The 26,965-nt window shown below is 32.1% G+C and overlaps 1 protein-coding gene across 1 annotated transcript; it reads left to right on the plus strand.

Annotated features, from left to right (window-relative positions):
* On the plus strand, positions 1-25,470 carry LOC139503829 (uncharacterized). Its single transcript, XM_071293764.1, has 8 exons — positions 1-290; positions 12,027-12,184; positions 14,975-15,096; positions 16,103-16,312; positions 18,962-19,633; positions 20,356-20,482; positions 23,121-23,305; positions 24,864-25,470. Exons 2-7 carry the CDS (start codon positions 12,104-12,106, stop codon positions 23,292-23,294), a joined length of 1,386 nt encoding a protein of 461 aa, XP_071149865.1. The 5' UTR covers positions 1-290; positions 12,027-12,103; the 3' UTR covers positions 23,295-23,305; positions 24,864-25,470.
* The last annotated feature ends 1,495 nt before the right edge of the window (positions 25,471-26,965 follow it).

The raw sequence follows: 26,965 nt of genomic DNA on the forward strand, positions 1-26,965 counted from the left end.
TTAATTAGAATATTTACACCACTTATACAACGTGTTAGTGCTTTATTCAAATACAAGGAAACATGACTATATTCTGGCGCCCAACGTAGATTTCATCTGTGTTATCAACGATCAACGATTTTCATTACCTGTGGAGGGAGCTCCGTTATTACATAATAAACATTAGTCAGAAGAAGTTGTACGTCACTGGTTGACATACGTATATTAAACTTTTTGTTTATATCCGGAAGTCAAGAATTGGATATCTGCAACACATGGATTTTTCAGTGAAAAGATTTTGCAGTTTTATGGTAACTATGATCACTGTCATTGTTCACTGTTGAGTTTGTTTGTTGTTTGTTCTACACATGTGTACATATACTATATGTCATATAGCTTTTAACTTAAAATTTTTAAAAATCGAACTTTAATAATGAAATTTTACGATTTGGTTTAACTGATATAGTTGTTACATACTAGTGTGTAATAGTGATAATTGTATATAGACATTTATATATGATGTGTTTGTAGTTGTACTTTTGTACAGCTGAAACTGACTTTGTACATGCACACATACACTTATGGTGTACATTTAAAATATTTGTACACACTTGACAAGTTAAACTTAGTCTTGATATACATTATAAAGTCAAAGTTGAATACACTCATGCTTGATTGTACAAAAGGTAGCTATTACATACGCAGTTACAGTAACTGTTACTTGTTTTCTTGTGCAGATTTACTAACATACACATAGCATACCTAGTACCTTATAGTGGGTACTTGAACTCTATTTGTGTTAAATGTGGTATAGTATTATATTATCACTGTGCATTTATATTGACTTTTGTGTTTTGATACTTAGTGTACATTGTGTTTATGTTGAATATTTGTATATTGTTTCATTGTTGTATATCATATTGATATAACTCAAATTGTGAATTGAAATATACACATGGAAAAAAGTATTGCAACACCTTGATTTTTTAAAACTTGAAAAATCAGTCTCTTATTTTGGATGGAATATGATAAAATATTTGTAAAATAATATTGAAACGGAGTTAATGATAACATTGGCTTTAAAACGAACAAAAAATGTATGAAAAAAAGAAGCTTTATCTAACCAAAATTTTTAAAACAAAATGAAGTGTTTTTTGTACAAAAAAAATGCATTTTACAACTTTTACTGTAGTCGAACTTTACAATGTCAGACATTTCAAAATTAATCTTTAGATGATTGTTCACATCATGGTTGATCGTTATACGCCAAAGAATTAGTACGTTGTGCATAGCCTCCATTCAAACGGATAACCGCATCTTAATGTCGTCTGATTCCTGCCATAAGTCGACTAATTTGTTGCTAAGCTAGCAGCAACCATTCTTGGCGAAGGGTATTGTTTATTTCATGACTTGTTTGGACTGGGGTGTCCTTTCATGCACTTTACTCCCAATAATGTCCCATATATGCTCAATATGGTTCAAATTTGGGCTACGATTGGGCCAAGGAAGATAGAACGAATTCCATTGGAACAATGGATCTTCCTCCACGACGCTAATTTCCAACTCTTGCGAGCTCTGCACTATATTCGATACGGGCATCTGTGTGTCTGTTCGTAGGCAAAGGTCTCCGAAATGTTTTATCGCACGATAACCAGTAGCGATGAGGCGATCCACGAACAGTTCTTGTTTAAAGGCTCCTGCATGGTCATCATTCTCTTTTTAGGATTGTATTGTTTGCAATGGGTTTCCTTCTGACCAACCTTCATTATGCTTTATTTTCCCTAGCAGATGTTATAGAGGGTCTTTTTGACCTCTGAAGGTCTTTAACATCGTTTCTTGCCTGATTTTTATTCTCAAAACGACTTATAGTGTTATGGTGATGACCAACAATACGTGCAATTATCACAGCGACATACCTCCTTCACTCATGCTGGATATCTGTCATCTTGCTGCAGTTATGAGTTGTGGATGACCAATTACAAGGTGTCAATAACATAAATTTATAAACTTGGTTATTTTAAGTGTTGAAAACAATGAGGATAAAAACATTTTCCTTTTAAAATTATTACACGATGATGACTGCTGTACTCATATTTTGACTGTTTTATTTATTATGCTTGTTTAGTTCACGCATCATTGTAAATATAACGGAATTTGACGAGACTGTCATCAAAGTGAGAGGGTTAGCGCTATGAAACCAGGTTTAATCCACCATTTTCTACATTTGAAAATGCCTGTACCAAGTCAGGAATATGACAGTTCTTGTCCATTCGTTTTTGATGTGTTTTGTTATGTGATTTTCCAATTAGATTTTCCTCTGAGTTCAGTATTTTTGTGATTTAACTTTTTGTTTGTCTTTTATTTATTGATTTTTTTTATTGGCTTAAGTTATATTGTCGTTAAATACTTGACATATCTTTATTTCACACTAGTTATACTTGGATTTATACTACATGATCATGTCAAAAGAAAAATACAATATCATCTGAGGATTTCACACTCTTGTAATTACTCAAGAAGAAGTAAAAGAGGAGATGTTGTTCAAAGATTAAAAAAGTGGATAAAAGAATTTTTAGTCACTAGTAAAGAAATAGTAACACCGAAAGAAGAACCAAAAGAGAAGGACACATCTAAAACCAAGGAAACTGTCACACATACTTAGACATGTTAGATGAGAGATCCACCAAAGAATCAACGTTTTCAGGATCCAACAGCAAGGATGAAGCCACTTATGCCTTTTGGAGATATGAAGTTTGTGGACTCATGGAAGATAGAAGACACGATAAAGATAACATCAACTATGCTGTACGCAAGTCATTCAAAGGAGAAGCAGGAACTATTGCTATGCACCTTGGTCCAAAAGCCAGTCTACCAGATATTATACACAAGTTGGACACTGATTTAGGGAGATGAAGAGAAGAAAGAAGACCTACTTACTCTGTTCTACAGAGTCAGACAAGGTGATGAAAGTGTAAATAAATGGAGTTGCAGATTAGAAGATATTATTGGGAAAGCAATTGAAAAAAGAATGATACAACACAAAGCTGCAGCAATATCAGGACCTATCAACAATTCATCTGAATTTGAAGAAGTGAAAGGACTTATTCAAAAACTCACCACAAGGTTTGATAGAATGGAGACCAATTATAGAGGACGAGGCATACACTATAATAACTACAGAGGTGAGAACCGATATAACAGACGACAACAAAAATGGCAAGACTGATCTAAACTACAAGCTTCATCAGCCAACTAGGATGAATGGAGATGTTTTAGAAGTAGGAAACCAGGTCACTTAAAGTTGTGACGTATTGAGAAATTGGAATAAGACGGAAAACCTTTCAACGTCAAGAAGTCTATGGAGCAGGACCATCAATAGACTTATGTACATCATGAACAACATCATGTCCTAATAGTTTAACACCAGGATGGAAAAGAGAAAAGAAAATCTACGTATGGAAAGCCAACAGAAACTGAAGTTGTAATCTATGGAAAAACAGTGAAAACTTTACTTGACACAGGATACAGTGTCTACTATCAGTTATACATATTACCGCAACAACCTAGCAGATATACCTTTATTACACATCAACGAGCAACTATAACACTCATATACCATTGCTTCTTGGAACAAACACTCTTCAACCAATCACGGAGTCATTGAAAGATCAACAGGGGACAAGATTTCTAGTCATGCAACTTAACAACACCTTGGTACTTGACTTTTCGAGCCATCACACTTAGAGAAAAGGAACTTAGCTGCAATAACAACGCATTAATTATAGTCAGAAATGCTGTGAACAAACATGTTACCATCAAACCAAATTCAACCATAAAGATAGAAGGATACACTGATAAAGAGATATCACACAGTACAACTGCAGCAATGTTACATCTGAATTTCAACCAAACTGGAAAGATTTAGTAATATATAGAACCTATACTTTTTTTTATTATAGATACAAGAACAACAGAAAGTTAGACGTTCATATTGCTAATGTTACCACAAGGACTATAACCATCCGACAAAAGATAATTTATGTGCAATACAACCAGTTAACATTGAACAACAACCAAAAACACTTCATCAACATCATCAATACTTGAACAAGTGGAAATTACAGAAAGTGACTTAATCTAACTAGAAAGAGGGATATATTTCATCATATCATTTGAAGATATATTTGCCAAGAATGATTAAGATATTGAAAACACAGAAGTTAAACACCACATTGATTTGATTGATAACTGACCATGCAAGCAACGATATAGACGAACTTCACCAGCTATGTACGATGATGGCAAGTCAAATTTTCGACAACTATAGTCAAATGGTACCATCAGACCATCACACAGTCAATACGCATATATTGTGGTACGTAAGAAGAATGGGAAACTGAGATTGTGCGTGGATTATCGCGAATTTAACAACTTAATAATATTAAGAGACAGCTATGTTTTGCCGAGAATAGAAGATCTGCTTGGTTCACTAGCTGGAAGTACATTTTTTACCTGCGTAGACATGAAAAGTGGATATCATCAGGTGGAGATCATGGAAGAGCAAAAAGAAAGTACTGCATTTACAGTTGGTTCTCTAGGATTCTTTGAATACAACTGGGTGTCATTTGGGTTGACCGCACAAACTGGAATTTCTGGCAATGAAGTGAGCAGTAAGCGACAAGTTCAAAGATTATTTATATGGAAGCAACTTCACAGTAATTACAGATTACAACCCCATGACCTATGTGCATACAAGTCAACAGAAAAACTTGAAGCCACTGGACACAGATGGTTGGCCGCTTTAGCCACCTTAAACATAGTTTACCGTTCAGGAAAGAAAAATAGTGATGCAGATGGACTTAGTCGTATACCACAACTAGCTGATAAAGATTCTACCAACAGAAAGACTATCTCCATATAATCTTTGAAGACCATCTGTAATTATATTCTTCCAGGAGCATACATTGACAGTCTTGCTGTTAACCTAGCTGTTATACCATATTATTCCTTTTCAACAACTCTCGACACCGACTAATTACCCCTACAGTTTACTGGTAAAATAGAGGGGTCGTCTCAAAAAAATAACAGTCATGAATATCATTACATATACATATTCGATTTTGGCGTTTATATTCTGTCTTGACCATAAAGATAAAGAAGATATATCAAACAGATAAGTAAATAAATACATTTCTTAGTCATATATTATTTTTATTACATATATATTTACACGGTATTTGACGTATAATTTGTCAAAAAAAATACTGCAAATCATTCCGCATCCTGATCAGCTAGCTTTTTCTTCAATTCTATAGATTATGCGAGTCTTCTATGAAAGACCTGCCGCATGCCATTAACGTTTAATTCGTTTCTGTACAAAAACGTTTATAAAATTATCGAAATTTATAAAACGTAATAACTGGACAGTCCGTCAGTTACAGACTTGTAAACACGGTCGAGTTGGTGTTTTTCAGGCGGTCTTCCCCTTACCTGATGTACATATTCAATTTTGGGAAGAGGGATAAAGCATGTTGATTTCAAAGGTCGAAGGAAAAGTTCACATCGCAATTTTTATCAACGAGGGACTATGCCGCTTTAAGATACCTTGTTTTTCCTTCATAAATTGGGGGAAATGTCAGGTAACACCATTTAAGCAGTACACATCTGCGTATGGAATTTATATTCCAATTTGTTAGTTACCACAGAGCTTGTTGTCATTGCAAAATCTTTTTGGACAGTGCTAAACAGGGGTTTGGAGTCCCAGACTTACATTATCCTTCATTCAATTATATATGGTCGTCCTAACGAACGGATTGACCGATATGGTTGTCCGTGTACCGAAAAACAACATACATTGTCCATTTGTTGTAGAGTCCTTCCAACGTTCTCGAAATTACCTTTAGGTTTCTTACAAGAAGGGGAAATTGCTTAGCACTACAGTTGTACGGGGTCAGTGTTGATAAAATATCGTTCGTTTTAGATGTTACACTGTGATCGCTATATTTATTTTGTTTGGTTGTCACTGGGTCAGATTTTGTTTCTCTATTGGCTTTTTCCTAGAAATAGTTTTTTTTTTGAAATTTTATCTATTTTTCGTACTTATGATTGTTGTTTTTTTTTACTTAAAACTCTGACCATAAATAAGGGAAGTTTTGGATCCAATTAGGTCAGTAAAACCCAGAAGCACTTTTTGAGCGCATCAACCAAGTCCTGAATATCTTGGTAATTTGTACGTCTTTGGCACAGGAGAATTTTTAGTTAATGATGTGACATTTTTACATTATGTTTCGCCTTCATATTTGATTCCTTTTTAGTAATCAACTATCGCTGGTTTTTTTGTTTAGCCGTTAGCCAGAATTTTTTTTTAAAAAGTAGTAGAAAATGTGAAATTTGATTGATTTGAAAAAATCCCATAAAATCTAACTTGAGGAAAACTCAAATTTTGCATTTCCAATTTCTTATGGAAATTAACATTGGAAAGGGAGATTACTCCGCAAAATTGAGTCTTTTTTGTAAATTTTTCGTTGATTTTCTTAAAATTCTTGTAAAATATGGTACGTTGATGGGGTTATAAGTTCGTATTTGACTATATTATATAATCTTCTGCTCATGAAATGTACAAAACCAAAGTGTTATGTGTATTTTTTTTGCACATTTTTTATTTAAGAAATTGCAAATTTATGGCTTTGTGACCATTTTAAAAAAATAAAGTGAATATTTGGTATTGTTTATATCTGTAAATTATGTGTTCAACATCTACCTTGTTAAAAGAAACTTTAAACCACAAAAAGAAGAGCATATATATGCTTAATTAGTTGTATTTGTAGCCAGGTGTATAGTGAGGCTGATAGAAAGTGACATATTTGATGATAAGATCTTTATTGTTTTACTAGTTAACAAAGGTGGCAGGTAGTCCTGTAGATGGTATAAAAAGGCTTATTTTAAGATGTTTCTTTCATTCATTCCAGCGTTATCATAAGTGCATATTAATACGTCCTCAAAACGGTGGTTCCGGTTACAATAAAAATAGAAAATTACCGGTTACACATGAATAAATTCCGGAATCATAAGTGACTTGCTCACATATTCAATTTGAGTATAATTTTGTATCAATTTTTATTGAAATTTCTGCCTTTTTTTGCAGAGTTATCTCCCATATCAATGCAAATCTCCATAGGAATTAAGAAATAATTGATTCAAGCTATACTTTTTTGTAGTTTTAACATGGGTAGACATTATATTCGTGATTATTTTTGCTCGAGCGATAGTGAGGGCTAAAATTACACAAATATAATGCCTACCCATGTTAAAACTACAAAAAAGTATAGCTTGCATCAATTATTTCGATTCTGATCAGGACAATTCAAGTAATTTTTATTTTCGATGTGTATTAGTGTAGAGGGTTGTGTAGGCTCTTCCATGAACCTCCCGTTTTTGTTTGTAAACAAGCAAACGATTGGCAATGTGATTTGCCAGAGGGATAACTTTTTAACAGCCAGCATGAACGGTTGTCGTATCTAGGTCAAATATGTCAATTTCGAGTTGCAACACATTACAGTCATTATAAATGATTTAGTAACAGCATGTGCATCATATAAAAGTTTGGAAGTGTTTTAAGTTATATTTTAAATGTTTGCAAATTTGATAAAATTCATTATTCTTCAGTAGCCAATATAAGCATGTGCAAACTCATTTTATTAGATTTTGAGCATGGGTTTATACATAAAGCAAAAGAAGCACGTCATATTAGAATTTTAAATAATTATTTTTTAGTTTTCCTCAAGTTAGATTTTATGGGACTTTTTTCTGTGTATATTTGGGGTATAATACTAAAGATTTAAACTTAGGAGATAACTGTATTGTATTTTAAGCTTCGTCTTCGTAAAACGTAGATTTTACTGTCGCAAATTGAGTTTACCTAGCGACGCGATATTTGCGACAGTAAAATCAAGTTTTACGAAGGCCAAGCTTAAGATACAAAACAGTTATCTCAATTCTAATGCAAGGTATTAAAATAAATGTCATTTAATAAATATTTTGGCTTAAAAATGGCATAAATGAAACAGTCCGCGAAACTGTTGCATCCTCTTTAGCATCAAAACAATGTGACGTCATATGTATACTCTGGATGTCAAACATGAATAATAAACGTATTTTTAATTTTCGTACGCTTCAGAATGGTTTCAATATAGACAAAAAGAACATTTTGATGCTCAAAATGTGACTATCTTGTTTATTTTTTGAGAAATTACATACCCCAAAAAAATCGGAATTCAAAATGGTGGCTTTCTTAGTTACGGACTGGTAGAACGTGCAATCTAAAAATATTCGTCCACGTCCAATGAAAATTATGGTTACAAACTAATTGCATGAGAATAAAAAAATCTTCTGTTGCAATTACTTCCAGATTAGGGTCAAATTTTTGCCAGATTGACTGGACTTATATGCTACCTAATTTAACTCATGAAATTATAAATTTAAACTTGATGATATAGTTCTATTTGTAAGAGTTACCAAACTACATAGACTCTGCATAAAACGGATAAAAGTATGAATTATACTTAAATTTCTATTAACAGAAATATATAAAATATATATTTAACAGTTTGTATGAGTGAGCGTTAAATGATTTTATACTATAAAGTTAATAAAAGTAAACATTTGATAAACGAGATTTAAGAAGAGATAACTCGGATTATTCTTATCTAGCAGTATAAATAGTTTCAATGATTTTAATATTTTGTCTTCAGATATAACATATATTGATAAAGAATGTAAACTTGATTCAAACCAATCAGTTAGGCCGTGTTCACACCAAACGCCATGTACAGTAAACATGTTTACAACTAGTTTAATGTAATGTACACTGGTTTCACATTTAATTTGATCGCATTTTTACACCTTGTTTAATTACCTGTACATAAGATTTGTTCACACTTTCAGAACATACTCACCCCTTCTCGTCCAATGAAAAGTCAGTTTTTTGCCCTATAATTTTCATAGTACATGGTTTTCCATACACTATGAAATGCTATACATGAATGACTTTTTATTGTCAGTTATTATAAAAGTGAACTCTTAGTAGCTGCACTAACGAAGTGTACAATCCCCTAAGGCATTTCCTTGAGAAAATAGCCTACTGATAAAAGATGAAAGAGCAAAGATTACAATAAAAACATTTTGAATTTTGCAAAATTTCATGCATTTTCTAATGGTACACATATATAGAATACACTAAAAAAAAATTGGTAAGGATGAATAAAATGATATTTATTTAATTTATATACCTTACATTGAGGGAATTATTTTCTTTTTCTTTCAAAAAAACACAATGCCAGACTGCTGATATATAAAGCAAAGGATTGTTTTCGGAGAAATACGTTACATTTAAATTTATCAATAAAAAGTTAGCATTTAATGTTGAATGGTCTGAATTCAAATATTCATACAGAGAGTTTTATATTTATAAAAAAAATCAAATTTCGAAAAGGGGATTAATATAACATTGTGTTGCTTTTTAAAATTAGAAAAAAATCTAAAGATATATTAGTATTAAATTTTACCTGAAGCAGAAGAATTTTTTTTTATCCTTCACAAACTATGTCTGTGCTATTTCATTTCATCCATTGAAATGATCATTACCTATGTTTTTTTTAAGTTCATTATAAAAAGTGAACTCTTATTTGGGTTTGAATATTACAATGGGAAAGGATAGTTTTGTAAGGTCACTCGAAAGTGTGAATATGTTCTAAATTGGTCAGACAATACTTGGTCATGTTTTATGAAGATTTAAGCCCTCGGCTTCGCCTTGGGCTTAAGTCTTCATAAACATGACCAAGTATTGTCTAACCTATAAGTAAACTATATGTCATTTAAATGTTCATTACGTAGAACGGAATGCAAAATTTTCGGACAACTTTTCTAGCAGTTAGGAAACGACCATTTGACTTCAAAAAGAGGGGGGGAGACTGATCCCCAATTTGATAAAAAAAAATATACTGGTAATATAGATGATTAAAAAAAACCATTCTGAATCCAGAGCTTTCCCACACATTGAAGTGTTAAATATTGAGAAAAAAAAATTTGATTGCTAGCATCGAAAATAATGAATAAAAACGTTCCTGCGCGAGAACAAAATCAGACTCAGAACACCCCACCCCTTTTTGAAGTTAAGTGGTTGCTCCTTTATGAAAGCCATTTTGATGATTTGCATTATTTCAAAGATACTAAAGATGTCTCAATTACGCATTAGGCTGCATCAGTTTGCTTTAAGACGAAGAAAAAAGATTGAGATGTTAAGGATCACTACATTTCTATCTTTTCTGTATGTTTCTTTTTCTTTTTTTTTCTCAAAGGAGTATTTGGCAAAAGGAGGGGGTAATATTTTTTTTTATTTATATTTCTTGTATTTTAACGGATCTGAGATACTAGACAAACAAGAAGTTTTAGCCCACACATTTTTTAGTAATGCATTTATAAGTGAATCGATGTTTGAGTAAAGTCCAGTGGCAAATATTTCTTTGTACGTCCAGTCAATTCGGGAAGACGTTTTCCATTGAATTATTTGTTCGGAAATGATGATGCTTTGAGTCTTGATAAGGGGTTAATAAATCTACGTTAAGTGTTTTTATAACAAATACATATATCAAGTTAATACAAATATGTCTGTAAAGAACTTTATTAATAATTGTTATAAATATCAATTTTATTCAAAAATCGTTTCTTCTTTAAATATACATGTTAAAATTGATGTTATAAATGCATAGTTTTGTGTACATTTAACTTACACAAGGCCTACATTGACTATCGACTGCATGGAGACAACACATGATTTGAACTACATGTATGAGTCCAAGCTTCTTGATTTGATAAATGCATCATTGTTTTTTGACAATGAACCCAATGTGATCACTTTGAAGCCTCAAATGTATTTTTATGAAGAGATTAGTTTAACCTTGTAGTATAACTTTTGAAAAAGATCCATTCAAGAACCAGACTATTGCTATTTTGATATTTTACAATGAAGTTCAAAGCCGTATTCTACCTAAACTGGGCCAACAGAAATCGTGCCTTGCTGCATCCTTTGGCATGTGACAGGTGATTGATCGTGAAGCCTCTGGCTCAAGGCATTGTTGGGCATATTGAGGATGTATAATTGACTTGGAAGTAATTATCTACTATAGTAACATATGAGTAATGAAATCAGTTTTCCACATGAGCAAAAAGGATATAATTATCATATATATTTAACTATTTGTTTGATGTTTCAAATTTTTGTTTTATATCATATTTTGAACATACGGTATATTGACTAAGTACATGAAGTAAATAATGCATTTAAAAAACATACTCTTCATGTTGTTCTTTAACAATATTTAAGCATTGAAGCCAACATTACAACATTACGGATATTGTTATGTAAACAACACTCATTACAATTATGCTAATGACACCTGTCAATCAGTAATAAAAGTATCACCTCGCATTTTATTTTAATTCATTCCTAATTAGGTCTACTTTTCTATTATTGTGTATGTGTTTTTACAAGCATTGAAACATGCCAAACTTTTAATCATTAATGAATCAAAAACAAAAGATTTCTGATTGATTTTATCACTTGATTTAAGATACATGTAAAGCTGTTCACTTTGCAAATCATTTATGAAAATATTTATAAAGGCCACTTGGAAATCGCGAATTCAAAACCGCGCGAATTTGGATTGTGTTAGTAAATCGCGAAATAAAGACGGTGCGAAAATTTCCTGGTTTACAGTAAGTCATTATAAGTATTTCCAGCAAGCCACTTTGTATGACAATTTAAATATATATACCAGTAATTTCTTATACTAGTCCATTTTGATATATTTTATTGTACCTACATTCTAAGTCTGTAAATTTTGTATTCACAGATTGGATAAAGACAATTGTTCAAAGCACTTTATATATAATCATGCTAATTACAATGAATTATAAGTTCTATAAAGCTCTCAACCATATCGTTATGTTTGTATCAAAATAAGTAAAAAATAACCATTTTGTTTTTGTAGAGATAGGACTTTTTTTTATTACTGGCCTGGAAAACGAAAGAAACATGCAATGCATATGATCAAATGTTAAGAGAGGAATGCCTTCAACATGTTCAACGGATAAACAGTATGAAATCATGTATTCAAAGTTTTCAAGGAAAGATGGTTTGATACTTGTAGTAAGTATACTATTTTGTGTATATTTATTCTACATTGGCTTAAGTGGTATAGCATGCATAAGGGGGGGGGAGTTGAGATCTCACAAAACATGCTTGACGCCCGCTGCAATTTTATAAGACCTCAATAAGGTTCAATACCTCAAAAGGAAGGTTGGGAATTGTTTTTGGGGGTGATGGTCCCAACTTTGAGAAAAAGGGGCCCACTACAAGCATTTTTCTAGTTTCAGGACAATAATTGTGTAAGGGTATATTGATTGCTCTGAAATTGTATGAAAAGGTTCAATACCTCAAGTAGAAGGTTATGGTTTAGGGTTAAACCCCTGCGGTCGTATCAAGCTGTGCTTAGTGTAGCAGTTTATTGCTCCTGTCCCATGTCAGGAGCCTCTGGCCTTTGTAAGTCTTGTATCATATATTTTTTAATTTAGTTCATTTATATGTTTTGGAGTTTAGTAAGAAGTCCATTTACACTGAAACCCTTATATATTTTTATTTAGGAGCCAGCTGAGACACACCTCTGTATGCAGGATTTTCTAGCTGCGTTGAAGACCCATTGATGGCAATTGGCTATTATCTTCTCTTTAGTCGGGTTGTTGTCTCTTTGACATATTTCCCATTTCTGTGTCTTAATTTTACTTGCTTGTGTGTTCTTTTTTACCAGCCTTGATTTGGTGGTGTTATCACCAAGAAAAAATGAGATATTTTTCCTTGGCAGTATTTTTGAAACTTTTGTTTAAAATAAATCTCTACTTCCTTTATAATATCTATAATACTAAAATTACGAGGTCCAATTTGTCAGCCGTCATCACGTAAAAACGACGAATCAAAGAATTCAGCTTTATATATAACTAATATAGTACAAAGGTGTAGATTAAAAATTACACCACTCCAGGCCCTTTTGTTTTCCACGTAATTAATATTGCCAATAATAAAGAAGTTCCGGGTCGAGTCCGATACCGATACCAATAGTATATTCACCTGTTACCTATTACCTTATCTGTACGTTCCTTATCTAACAGGTGCACCACCTAACGTAGTATTTCGGATTTTGCTATATACACGGGTCATAATCACAGGGTTGACACTACTAAATTCAAACATTGTCAAATTGTTACCTATTGTAGTATTTTAATCAGTAAGACTTTCTAAGATAACAATACGAATACTAAAAATCTGGACTAAAAATAAGGTGTATATAGGAACCATTTTCAATTTGTTAGCGGCATGACATAAAACATTGAATCAAAGAATTCAACTTTATTTAAATCTAACATAGGACAATGCTGTTGATTAAAAAGTACTCCATTCCAGGACCTTTTGTTATCCAAATAATTAATATTACCAATAATTGATAAGTTCCAGTTCGACGGGTTCAAACAGAAAGATTTGAAAGCAGAGAAAACTGTGTATCTTATAATCGGCATGACTTTATCAGATAAAAAATAATACTAAAATAAGGCTTGCGCATAGTTATATACTTTAATTCAGTCACGGACCCGCGATATCAAGGGTGTGTTCTAGTACTTATAATGATGAGTTTAAATGTTAGAAAATCATTATGTCAAAACTGAATAGGGCTTGTTACAAATAATTCATATATTCAAAGATAACATAAATAGACATTAAGGTAAACTTAAGATAAAGCTTAAAATTAGCACCTTCAAAATATTACAATAAGACTGCAATTAGCTATTTCCTATTTAAGAAAAGATACAATAGAAAAAGTGTTATATTTTACTTACATAATTTTAATAATGCTTTAAATGATTGTTCAGATTGAGGGAAGAATCAGTTTTAGAAAGGGACTGGGGATATCTTACTTTGGATAATTGGAAGATTGGATAATTTCAGGTTTTGTGCTCATTATAGTGACTAAGTCACAAATTCATATATGACTTAATTGTGTTGTAAATATGAATGCAATATCTATTTGAAAATAATTAATATACAACCATTAAACTAAGTGATTTATTGACTTCTTGTGCTCTATACTTAAGGAAACCAGACAATGCGTTACCTATGCTCTACCATCACTTACTTGTTAAAAGTTAGTTCCCCTACAAAATAATATGATCAGAACTGGGTCGCAGAATGTCAGCTAGTACCCCCACATATTGACATACGATCCAGCTCGGTCATACTATTACAAATGTATCCAAATTATTTTGCAAAGAATTTTGCTCAAACTGGCACTACATACTAGGAGCTGTCTTAATTAAACTTGCATTGAGGTGAGAGTATTTTTTGCCCCTTTGTTGAAGGCCTCACTGTGACTTTGAGATGAAAATCAGCAACAAATATGCTGTTCCTTTGCTTATTTGATGTTTATTACTGTGCATAATACCGTTTTTTTTGTCATAGATGGTTACATCATATCCTGTGGTTTTCTATTATAATTATCTTTCAGTGCTTTTAAATAATTCCTTAATTTATTAGATTATCACCATTAATTTTACTATCAAATATTTTTTGTCAGAGAACTTATTATTAACTTATTACCCTGGCTCCAAAAAGTCAAACAAACCAACTGGTAATGATTAAACAACTTACAGTAAAAGTATTACATTTAGATTAGTCAATTAAGACAAAAAGAAAAAATGAAGACAATTCCTTAAATTGTTAGCTTTTTAAATAACATTACCGTACTAAACTGAATACTATCCCTTTCATTTACATAGAAAAGATTGATGCTTATCCCTGTAGTATATTTAATAAACTTCCAAATATGGAGTAGTTAAACTTACAAAAAAATACTTCTCCATCTCAAAAGTTATCTATCATCTTTATTTTCAGTGTGGGGTTAGCACCTTTTTCATCTTAACACATGCTGGAGAGTCTCTGTTTGGCAGCTCTGTCAAGGTTCCTGTAGGAATTATTATAGCATGCTCCTGCTGGATCATATCAAGTTGGGAAAGGTAATTTTAATTATTTTGCATGATCAATTATCTGTCAATCACCTAATAGCTATATGATCAGCTAACAATTCTCTGATGTACATGTGAATTCTAAGTGTTTTGACAATATGTTTCTTCAATGAGGGGTCAATAGGGTGTCCATTAATAACATATTAACAACACCTTGATTTTGGCAAAAACAGTTTTATAACAACAAATGCAAAAATGCTAATTACAGTTAACACAGTGTTGACATTTAACAGTTTAAATTTATCTCAGATAATAATTAACAACACCTGGAAAAAGTCCAAACGGGTTAACATAAAAAGGTATTACACCACCCCCCCTTCCCCTCTTCAAAAAGACATATACAAGAGCTTCTTTTACATGTATTTATTTATGTTCAAAGGGCGTTTTAGTATACTAGTAATTAAAAAAATGTGGTGCAAAAGAGAGTTGCATATTCAAGGTTGTTAACCGTAAGAAATGCGTCCTCAGAGAAATAACCTTTAATGGTTGACAATTCTGGATATTCACCCTTTCTATTATAGTGTTATACATGTAGAGATTTGATATAATAATGTCACAGTTTAACTTAGAAATAAGGACTTTTGAAAACTTGAGGGCAGCATTTTTGATATTCTATGATGAAAATCTATACTTGTATAAATTTTGCAGTACATGTAAGTAGCTATGACCAACCAAAAACGATGTGATGTGGTATGAGTGCCAATGAGACAACTCTCGATGCAAGTTACACAATTTGTAAGATTCGAAACTTGTAGGTCAAATTACGGCCTTCAACACAGAGCCTTGGCTCACACCTAACTGAGCAAGCTATAAAGGGCCCCAAAAATGACAAGTGTAAAACTATTCAAACAAGAAAACAAAGGGTTCAGTACAGAATTTCACAACTAGCACGATGACTATTTGAATTGTGAATTTCCCTTTTACGGGTTGTAAATTGTAGTACACTAATATATATGTAGTAATATGTTGATGTACTATTTAATTCTAAATTTTACAGATATAATGCAACACAACAATTAAACATGGTGATAGACAAGATACATAGAGAAAATGAGTGTTTGAAATCAAATCTTGCAGAACAAGACGAGAAGTTGGCACAGCATCAACTCAAACAACTTGAATCTGAAAACAAGTCGCGTGAGGAAAATCACAAAAGTAAACAAAAGTGTGAAGAAGTTGAAAGAGAAATGGAACAATTTATCACAAGGTAAGGACACACAATCAAGTCCATTAAAGGTGTCCATAATACAACAGGGAGATAACTCTCTTAAAATCAGCTGGATATTTTAATCACGTTCTATTGTTAAGGAAATATTAAGCTTCTTAATGCAAAAAATAAGTGTTTGTCAAACTGCTATATATGCAATGAAATTTTTTCCAACAAAGTATGTGGTTCAAGTATTTTGAAATTTTGATTTTTTTTCAAATGACCTAAAAGTAAATATTTTGTCAAAATTTTATGAAAATTAATCGTCAGTCTGATTAATTTTTGTCAAGGGGTTTGATAACACTTTCATTGTTGATATATTGTTTTAGCCATCGCGTTGTCAGTTTATTTTCGACTTAAAGAGTTTGAATATCCATTTGGTATTTTTTAATTGCCTCTCTTTTTGAGATATATTTAATATGATCACTATCAAAGAACCTCTCACCTGGATATACTCACAACTGAGAGGTTTTTGATAGTGATCCTATTCAATATATCTAAAAAAAAAAAAGAGGCAATTAAAAACAGAAAATATCAAGAGACGAAAAAAGTACACAAAAGTGATAAAACTCAACACAAAAAGCTAAAGATGGGCAAACAAACCCCACCAAAACCTAGAGTTGATCTCATGTGCTATGGTGTGATATTCAGATCCTGTTCACATGTGGCACCTGTTGCTCATGTTAGTACTTTATATAGATGTAAGAAGATGTGGTATGAGTGCCAATGCGACAACTCTCCATCCAAGTCACAATTTGTTAAAGCAAACCATTGTAGGTCAAAGAAAGGCCAGCAACACAGAGCCTTGGCTCACACTGAACAGCAAGCTATAAAGGGCCTCAAAAATGACCCAAATGTATTCAGTAAAAAATTAGATAACTCGTAATGTTATCTTACAATTACTCCGAATACAAATTTCTGGTCTCCTCTATCATTCATTTGAAATACTCTAAATATCTTGAGTATGTGTATAAATACTTTAATATGATATACTAGTACATCTCCATAATACACAGGAACCTGCTATTCCATGTAAGACTGAACAGTACAATATAATCATGATGATATTGAAGTTTAATATTGCTTGTTTGAAGTTATCTTTACCTAAATGAAAACATAATTTATTCATGAACAGTAGTTAGAGAATAACTAATTCAAGAATTTGATTTAGAAAAATTCATAATATAAATTTAAATTTTTCTGTTCTTGACGGTACTCGCTTTCAGTCGCTTCCGTCATAGGACATTTTCAATCTTTACCAAGTTGATGAATTTTTTTATTGATAATTAAAGAAAATTAGACATAAACGATTCATTATCTTAAGAAAAAATGTTGAAGCATTGTCTTTGCAGTGTGTAGCAGGTTACTTGATAAAAATACAACTTTTTATCACTTCGTGCATTTCCGCAAGTTCCCGACCGGTACTTGTTACTTGAAAACGTACATCAACCTAAATTTCGGCGGTAAAATAAGTTTGTTACTTCATTTAACGTGGTAAAAGTTGCCTTCAGTAAATGTTTAATCCATTTATTGCATTAAAAATGTCATGTTCCTTTCCAAATAACTTGTCAAACATCGTTTATTTTTGTAAATTTTCTTGCATTCGTCCGTCATTGACCGATTTCTAAACAACGGATCTGAACCGGACCAGCTAAGACCAAAATCCGTACTTTTACAATAATTACTACGGACGCACGGATGGAACAGCTGACAGAAGAATATTGATCCCAAAGGGAAAAATTACGTATTCCACACGCATTAAGAGACTTCTGGTTACATCTAATTGATTGGTGTATATAATTACCTATATTTTTTATGGATTGTTTCAAACTATTGATTAAAGTTGCTTAACTCTGAGACTATTATACTAATATCAATATATTATGGCCCAGCTTAATAACTTTTATATTTTTTTTATGAGAAACAGTGAATTTCATACACAAGATAGTTTTGAACTAAATTGTAATTGATATATTATAATTTCTTTACATTTTTTAAAATATTTTTTTTTTAAGTGCTATAGATATTAAATATTTAGTTGGTAGTTTCTCACAAGAACCTTTAAGTAAAACTTAAACAACTTTTAATTTGAAATGTTACTTTAATTGTATACTCAGATATAAATTGAACAATATAAAAAGAACATTATATGACCCTTTATACTATAGTAAAATCCAAACATTGTAGCGCACCGTGCAAATGAGCACTTCTCTTTCAAATCTCACCGCTTCTCCCTATCAGTTTCAAAAAGAGAAGTCACTTCTCCCTATAATTCTGAAGTAGTGTGAGACCTGTATATAAGTGACCACATTAATTGATATGGTCATTCTTTTCATTATTTATAATTATTAATTCTACTTATTCCATGCTGCCAATTTCAATTTCACTTTAATGTAATGACATCAATAATGTCTTGACAACACCCATTGAATAGTTGTACAACTTCAAAGGAGTGAAATTATCGAAATTTATTTCATATCTGAAGTCATCAAAATTTATTTCACATCTAAAATTCTGAGAATTCATGTAATTTCATTGCAACCTTATATAATAAATAATTTTCCCAAGAAGCGAGTAATGTCCTTATATTTTAAATATCACGTATTTCAAAAGGAAAACTTAACATATAATACAATTTATTTTCATCAGGAGTAATTTAGAGATCGAAAATATCAAAACAGCTCTGGTCAGTCAACACGAGTTGGAAAGTCAAATGTATAAGGATAGATGTATTAGTCTAACAGAACATTTAAGGACAGCTATGACGGAAGGATATTCAATAGAAACTCAGTTACAATCAGCTAAGATAGAAATTCAGCAAAAACATGAAGCATTTGAACAGTATAAAAAGTCATCAAAGAAAAGATTAGACGCAATGAAAACTCAGTTACAAATAGCTTGGATAAATTTTCAGAAAGAACGTGAAGAATATGAAGAGAATAAAATGTCCTCGCAGAAAAGATATGACACTATGGTAACTAAGTTACAAACAGCAAAGATAGAATTTCAGAAACAATGTGAAAAATATGATCAGTATGAAACGTCATCCAAGAGAAAAATTGACACAATGGAAACTCAATTAACAACAGCTGGGAGAGAATTTCAGAAAGAACATGAAGAGTATGAAGAGTATAAAAAGTCATCCAGGAAAAGATTTGACTCAATGGAAACTCAATTACAAAAAATCAGGATAGAAATGCAGAAAAACCATGAAACATATGAAGAGTATGAAAAGTCATCCAAGAAAAAAATTTACACATTGGAAATGGAAAATAACAATTACAAGGAGTTGCTTCAGAAACAAAGAGAAATTGCAAATACGTAAGTCAATTAAAAGATGATAAAATAACTGTGGATGGTTTAATCCAGTGGGTACCAAGTTTCGTGGATTTAGGGAATGATCATTTAACTTCAAAGGGTGGGGGTGCAGATGTGTTTCCCCTCCAATTTGATGCAGAAGAAAAAATTATGCCCAAGTAGATGACAAAAAAAAATCTGAATCCAGATTTTCCCCATACCTTAATATAGTAATTAACATTTAGATTATAATAAGACAAGCTGAATTTGCATTTTTGTCTTGTGCAATCAATAGTTTTCCATGATTAGAATCAAAATGACAGCAAGCTTCTTTAGTATCATATGTTTGATTCTTTTAACTTAAAATTGTTGGTGTTAAATGCCAGTTTCAGTAATATTGACAATAAAGTGGGGGTCAGTTTTTTTTGCAGAGGAAACCTCATTGAGATTGCCTGATAAAATTACAGAAAACCACAAGGAGAACTGACAATCCTATATATATATATAAGAAGATGTGGGATGAGTGCCAATGAGAAAACTTTCCATTCAAACTATAAATAATGTCATTGTTTAAGTCATCTTTAAAAATTAGAGTTATCTCCCATTGTCCAAGATTGTAGTTGAATCAACCAAAGCTTATGCAATAATTAAGTATACTTCCCACTGATAAATTAAAGCCATTTTTACCCTTCAGTGCTTACAAGCACTTAGATTAAAATTTATTGATGATATTGTTGTAATTGCAGATATGAAGTCGACTCAGAAAGAATTCTTCAAACATGCTTAGTAGAATTAGAAAAGACGAATAATGAGAATAATTCGATGAAGTTAGAGAACAAAAATCTAAATAAGAGAGTCGTAGAATTGAAGAAGGTTGGTATATTGTACTAGTAAATTTGTCAACTAAATGAGGGAAGCACTACTGACAGGACGATTGCCCGGATAGTGACAGGACAGTTGACCGGATGAGATATAAATAGTCATAACTTTTTTGTTTTTCGGTAGATTTGTTTTATGTTTGTAGACCTGAATGATATTAACAGATATATTTTATGAAAATCAAACAAAAGAGGTAAAACAAAATAATTTTGAACAAATAAAGTTGAGTGGATGGTATTCACACTCGCCGCTATACATAAATTCAACTGGTCATCAACAAGTGATAATATGTCTTTTGTTTTCCCACTAAATGACACAATTTCTCATCTAAAATGATTATCATAATTGTAATGGCCTGACCATTAAGTTTAACCGACGATTGGCCTCAAGCAATAAGACTATCAGGTGCTGATAATTTATTCTCAAACCAATCTAACAAATGGTAAAAAGCTGAAAAACAAATAAAATACAATTTTACTATGTGTTCAATAAATGTTATTAAAACGAAATGTCAAAAGTAATAGATAGCACAGTCCGTTGAAGCGAGAAAATGTTGTACTTTCAAGAAGGGTTAAATTTCAGGTATTTCACGGAGAAAAGGTTAAAATATTTAAAGAGCAATTTGAAGGGTTCAAATATAATGTTGTAGAATTAACTCACTCTGTGGTTAGCCACGAATTGTGTCCAAGATGACGTCTCGACGAAATGTTCCTCGTGATCGTTATGACCTTGCAGTTTTCATGTTACGGATACGTGTGAGAGAGGGGAAAGTAGCGACGGTACGATGTTTTAACGTTAAAGATGAATAATCCTCCTAGACTGGAACACATAAATAGATTAAGAATATAATCAAACGAACTACATAAATTACGGAACGGTGTAACAGAATAATAATTGATGGTCCTTTAATGTTAAGTGGGAAATGGCAAAATAATTGCATAATATACCGGTAGTTGTGAATTATTTTTTTTTTTAAAAAGAAACATCTTGAACATTTAACTGTGAATAGATTGAAATTGGGAGCCATAATGAAATTAAATATCACATACATTTTATATATATATCTGAACCTTGTATTGATAAATCTATGATACTAAGTTGCCCACATGTTTCTGGGATAACTTTCATTTAAATATCTTAAGACCGAAAATGTGGAAAAATCAAAACAATACACAGATTCATGCATACTGCAGAGTAGAACATTAAAATGATCTAGAAAATAAGGAGTCATCCATAATTTTCAACCATTTTCCAAAGTGTACAAAACGTACACTTGGGGGGAGGCGGTAATAAAATCAACATTTTTAAAGTACGCTTTTTTTTATTTATCAAATAAAACCGTCAGATATGTTTCAGTTATTTTTATATCTATATTAAACTAAACTGTAATAGACTTGATCTCATTTTTTTTTAAGAATGATTGAATCTTGTTTGAAATCTGAAAATGGTTGATGTACACTTTTTAAGGGAGGGTAGGGGGTCTGAAAAAGTGTATCATTTGTACACTTTGGAAAATGGTTGACAATTATGGATGACCTCTAACCAGGGATATTGGTGCCTGAGTGGTCTAAGTTGTTCATCTTCTATAGCAATAGCTTGTCAACACAAATGTGAGCTCGATCCCTCCAAGTGTCTGGTGTTTTCAACTCCAATCTATTGACTTGGATTGTCAGTTTTCGTGTCTGAGGTCTGTGTTAAAATGTTCTAAGGACACTCTGGGATCTTTCACTAATAAACAACTTACGGCCAAGTTAAAGCCAATATTGCTGATGTGTTAGACACCAAAAATCAATTAACATGATTAATCAACCAAAACAGAATATGCAAAACTGACCAATCAAATGTCAGGTTCATCGGACAAAGATTTTAGACACTTTTGAAACACTTAAGTGTCTATTGCAGTTGATTCAATTAGTTTATGTGAAAGATTTTAACTAAAAAAACTCATTAAAAATGCTCCGACTCTAGCTAAAATATGAAAAATCTATCAAAAATGCCAAAAAATGTAACTTTTCAGATGTTTTTTTTTTTTTTTTATCAAAAATGAAAGTGGCAGCATCCGTGTTTATCCTCAACCTTTACAACTTACAGTTAAAAATTAAAATGAACACTAATGCTTTTAGACCGTTGGTTTTCCCGTTTGAATGGTTTTACACTGGTAATTTTGGGGCCCTTTTATATAGCTTGTTGTTCGGTGTAAGCCAAGGCTCCATGTTGAAGGCCGTACATTGACCTATAATGGTTTACTTTTTTAAAATTGTTATTTGGATGGAGAGTTGTCTCATTGGCACTCACACCACATCTTACTATATCTACTACGTAACTAATGCGGCCACTTCCATTTAAGACGAAAACCGTCTAAAATTTAACTAAAATGCTAAAATTGTGAAGATTTCAGTAATTTAGCATGACCTAATGATGTTAGTACCCGATATATGTGCATTGTATTGTCGAAAACAACCTATATTTATGAAACAGAAGCATTCTACTTTCCAATGAAAAACAAAAAGTTTATATTTTAACAATTTTGTAAAACTGCTATATTTTGGGGCCAAAAAGGGGTCTTACTGAACCTACTGCTTTGCTGAAAAGATTTCCTTCGTTCAATATGCAGCTTTTTTTTTTATTTTAGAAACCTGAGCTTCCAACTTGTAGTATATGTATGGAAAGAGAACGCAATACTTATATTGACCCATGTGGTCACACATTTTGTATGGTGTGTGCCACAGAAGTAATGTGTCGCAATAGACAATGTCCAGTGTGTCGAAAATACATGTCTAAAACTGGTCAACTTTATCTCAATTGAAAAAGGAGAAGGTATGTTGAGGGGTAAAAAGTACATGCGTTATTCAGTGTGCACCACATTTTTTACATTATTTCCAATAGACTGACAAAATATCACAGTAATTTCTTATAATTTAATTCTAAATTCCATTTTGAACCGGCGTAAATCATGGAAAAAAAACGTTGATGACGTCATGGTCACATGACAAAAATTGTGTCTATGATATGATAAACAAAACGTCGTCAGCCAATCAGAAGATGTGTTTCATCCAAAACTAAATTATTGAAATATATTTCAGTAGTAAAATTACTATGTAAGCGTTTCTCTTATAACTCTGTAAAATATAGGTTATACTTCTGTAAATATTGACAAAGCAATTTCCCATATAGGATCTTCTTTAATGGCTAAAACTTTGCCACTTTTGTCAATTATTATGAAGTTTCCTAAAAAAATATATTTTGGATTTTATAACTTATACAAAAATTCTGCACTACTATCCCTGGACTTTGGGTCTTCTCCAGAGTTCAATTTGGCCGCACATGTGTTTTAATACTGGTTACATTTACAAGATGAAGCATACACACCTATCTCCTGCAAAATCAATAGTTTTTCTAAGAATTTTTCATAAACATGTACAGAAAATGCAAAGTAACAAAAATATCAAACATGAAGAAAAATTCAGAATGGAAAGTCATCTAATAAAAAACAAACCTTTTCATATTCCTGACTTCATACAGACATTTCCCATAGGCAGATCCAGGGGAGGGGGCCCTCCTTTTGTGAGATAAATTTGGTTGATTATATAGGGAATCACTGAAGCATGCCTGCAGCAGCACCCCACCTTATGTCTGTCAGTGAGCTTCCCCTTATTAGGAGTTCCTGGTCTGCCACTGCTTCCTTATGTAGAAAAAGTGAGTTCCCTCATTTTCTTGATTATCTAGAGAGAAATGGTACAGTGGTCAAGCATTTACTTTCGAAAATTCTGAATAGAAATTTTCACTTTCATCTCTTGTTTTTAATAATTCAACTATATACTTCTGTTATTTTACTTACTCTTTTAAATTGACAATGTTAATATAATTCATTGAAACAAAAAAAGTTTATTTTTTGCACACACAATAGGCTAAACATTAACAGGTCTGGAGTTATGTAACCTGGAAATTGTATGGGAAATGACCTTGTAATAGTAATCTCATTGCTACATTGCTTGAAGAATTTTTACAAAAAAAGTTTAAAAGAACCAACATATTTTAATATCTCAGCCATAGCGAAAGAAGCATTAATGTTTACCCTTATCCGTCCATAGGTATGTCCAGAAATTGGTTTCTGTTCTCTAACGTTAAATTTATGCGCAATATGCTTTATTACAGTTCTCTAGTTATGTCACTGTATAATGTTATTTGCAAATTGGAGCATTATCTGTTTGCCATTGGCAAATTATCCATTTATTTTTTTCAATAATTGCCCTTACCATATAAAATATATGGAACTGTGGGAGAAATTTTAAGCTTTTTTTCTAATATCATATCTTGAAGTGGAAAGCATGGTTTTAAAGTTTACATTTCAAATTTGATTTTTTTTTATTTACAGGGCCAAACTTCCTCCTGATTTTTATTTTCTTAATTGTGATACTATCAAGATGATAAAAAGATTGAATCACTAAGTACCAATGTGTGAAGATGACCACAGTTTGAACAGAAAAAGATATAAGCACTATATTCTTAGTAGTCTTATAGTCTTTATGTATTTGGATGTCAAAGTCATCCCAAAAGCAGGATTTTTGAGGGCAGACATATTCAAAATTGAAATTATCTACAAGACAAATTGATAGTTTTAGATTGACTGTTTTGAATATAACAGATCCAGTTCATAGGCGGAATCGGGGTATTTAAATGAAGAGCGTAATTGCAGGAAAAACAGAATATTATAAGACAATTGGCATAATGCCAAAATGAAAAAAGAATGCAAAGAAAATGATCAAAGAGAGGCATACGATGCCCTTTACACCGATTGGGATCTCAACACCGCCCGCAACTAGACCACCATCATTCAAAATGTTTGGTTGCTGTCTGTGAAAGATAAGAAATCTGGTTTCCTAAAATTGGGATACGATATATCTCTGTTATATTAACTTATCAAATTTATACCAAATTCATAGGACATGATTTTCAGAAATATTTATTAAAAGTCAAATTATTTTATTTCAAGTCTACCCAACATCAGGTTTATTCTATTCTTATTCCTGTAATGGCTTACATCCTTTTCATTTGAACTAAGGGATAGTTGTCCCATTGGCAAACTACACCTCTTTACGTTCAAGTTAAGTTGCTTTCCAGATTTCCATAAAATCTGTTTAATTGTGCATTTCTATGTAGAACCATTCCAGCATTTGAACTAAGAGATAGTTGTCCCATTGGCAATCACACCACACCGCTTTACCTTTGGTAAACCTGCTTGTCAAATTTTTATAAAATCTGTTTAATTATGTATTTCTATGTAAAACCATTCCAGCAGCACCTGAATATAGAATATATCCCGGAGTTGGTACAGTTTTCCTTGATCTACATCTGCTTCTTCCAAGGAAGCTATTAAACCACATACCGGTATCAAGAGGTGAAGTAGAAATCATCCCTTTGAGAATTTAACCGACCAGTTGGTTATTGAATATCTCTTTCACAGTTTACTAAGGATATATAGATATAAGAAGATATGGTATGAGTGCCAATGAGACAACTCTCCATCTAAGTCACAATTTATAAAAGTAAACCATCAAAGGATAAAGTATGGTCTTCAACACAGAGCCTTGGCTCACATCAAACAGCAAGCTATAAATTGCCCCAAAAATGACAAGTGTAAAACCATTCAAAGGGGAAAACCAATGGTATAATCTTATAAGAAAAGAGAAACGAGAAACACTTATGAACCACATCAACAAACGACAACTGCTGAACATCAGAATCCTGACATAGGACAGGTGAAAACAAATGCAGCGGGTTTAAACATTTCAATAGGTACCAACCTTCACCCTTATCTGAAACATTAGTGCAACATCACAACATAGAAAAAAACTTATTTTCTGGGGGGGGGGGGGGGGGGGGGGCTATGGTTTTTTTTGGGAAAAAAAGTTTTTTCCAGTTTTTGGAGAAAAAAATAATTTGTTTTTGATTCTGAGAAAAAGAAATTGTTTGTTTCCCGCTCATCTGCCACTATATGTAATGCTAAAATTGAAAGAAAAAAATTTGTTTTCGACTTGTCGTGAAAAAAATAGACTGTTTTTCGACACAGGCGAAAAAAAAAGTTTGTCCAGAAAAAAAATCCATAGCCCCCCCTCCCCCTCCCCCAGAAAATCAAATGGGTGCTGCCTAAGCAATTTAACATACATACCCTGTAAACCGTAATTATAATTATAATTCTTGATGAAATATTCCTTATTGTAAATATTCATTTTTTTGGACAATGATGTTAGCACAATAGGATTCAATAAGATACTTGTGAAAATGTATAAAATATGAACAAGGTAACAACAACAAAAGATGCAACAAAACACAAGGACAAAACAAAAGGAACTCGCTTTTAGTACTTAAAGTGGCATGGTCCTCTCGTTTTTTTTTTGATACGACAAGATTGACATCTAAAGTTTTACCTTAAAATTCCCGTCAGCTTGTACTCCTCATTTGGTTTTCATATAAACC

The sequence above is a fragment of the Mytilus edulis genome, chromosome 14, assembly GCF_963676685.1.
Source record: "Mytilus edulis chromosome 14, xbMytEdul2.2, whole genome shotgun sequence".
Lineage (NCBI taxonomy): Eukaryota > Metazoa > Mollusca > Bivalvia > Mytilida > Mytilidae > Mytilus > Mytilus edulis.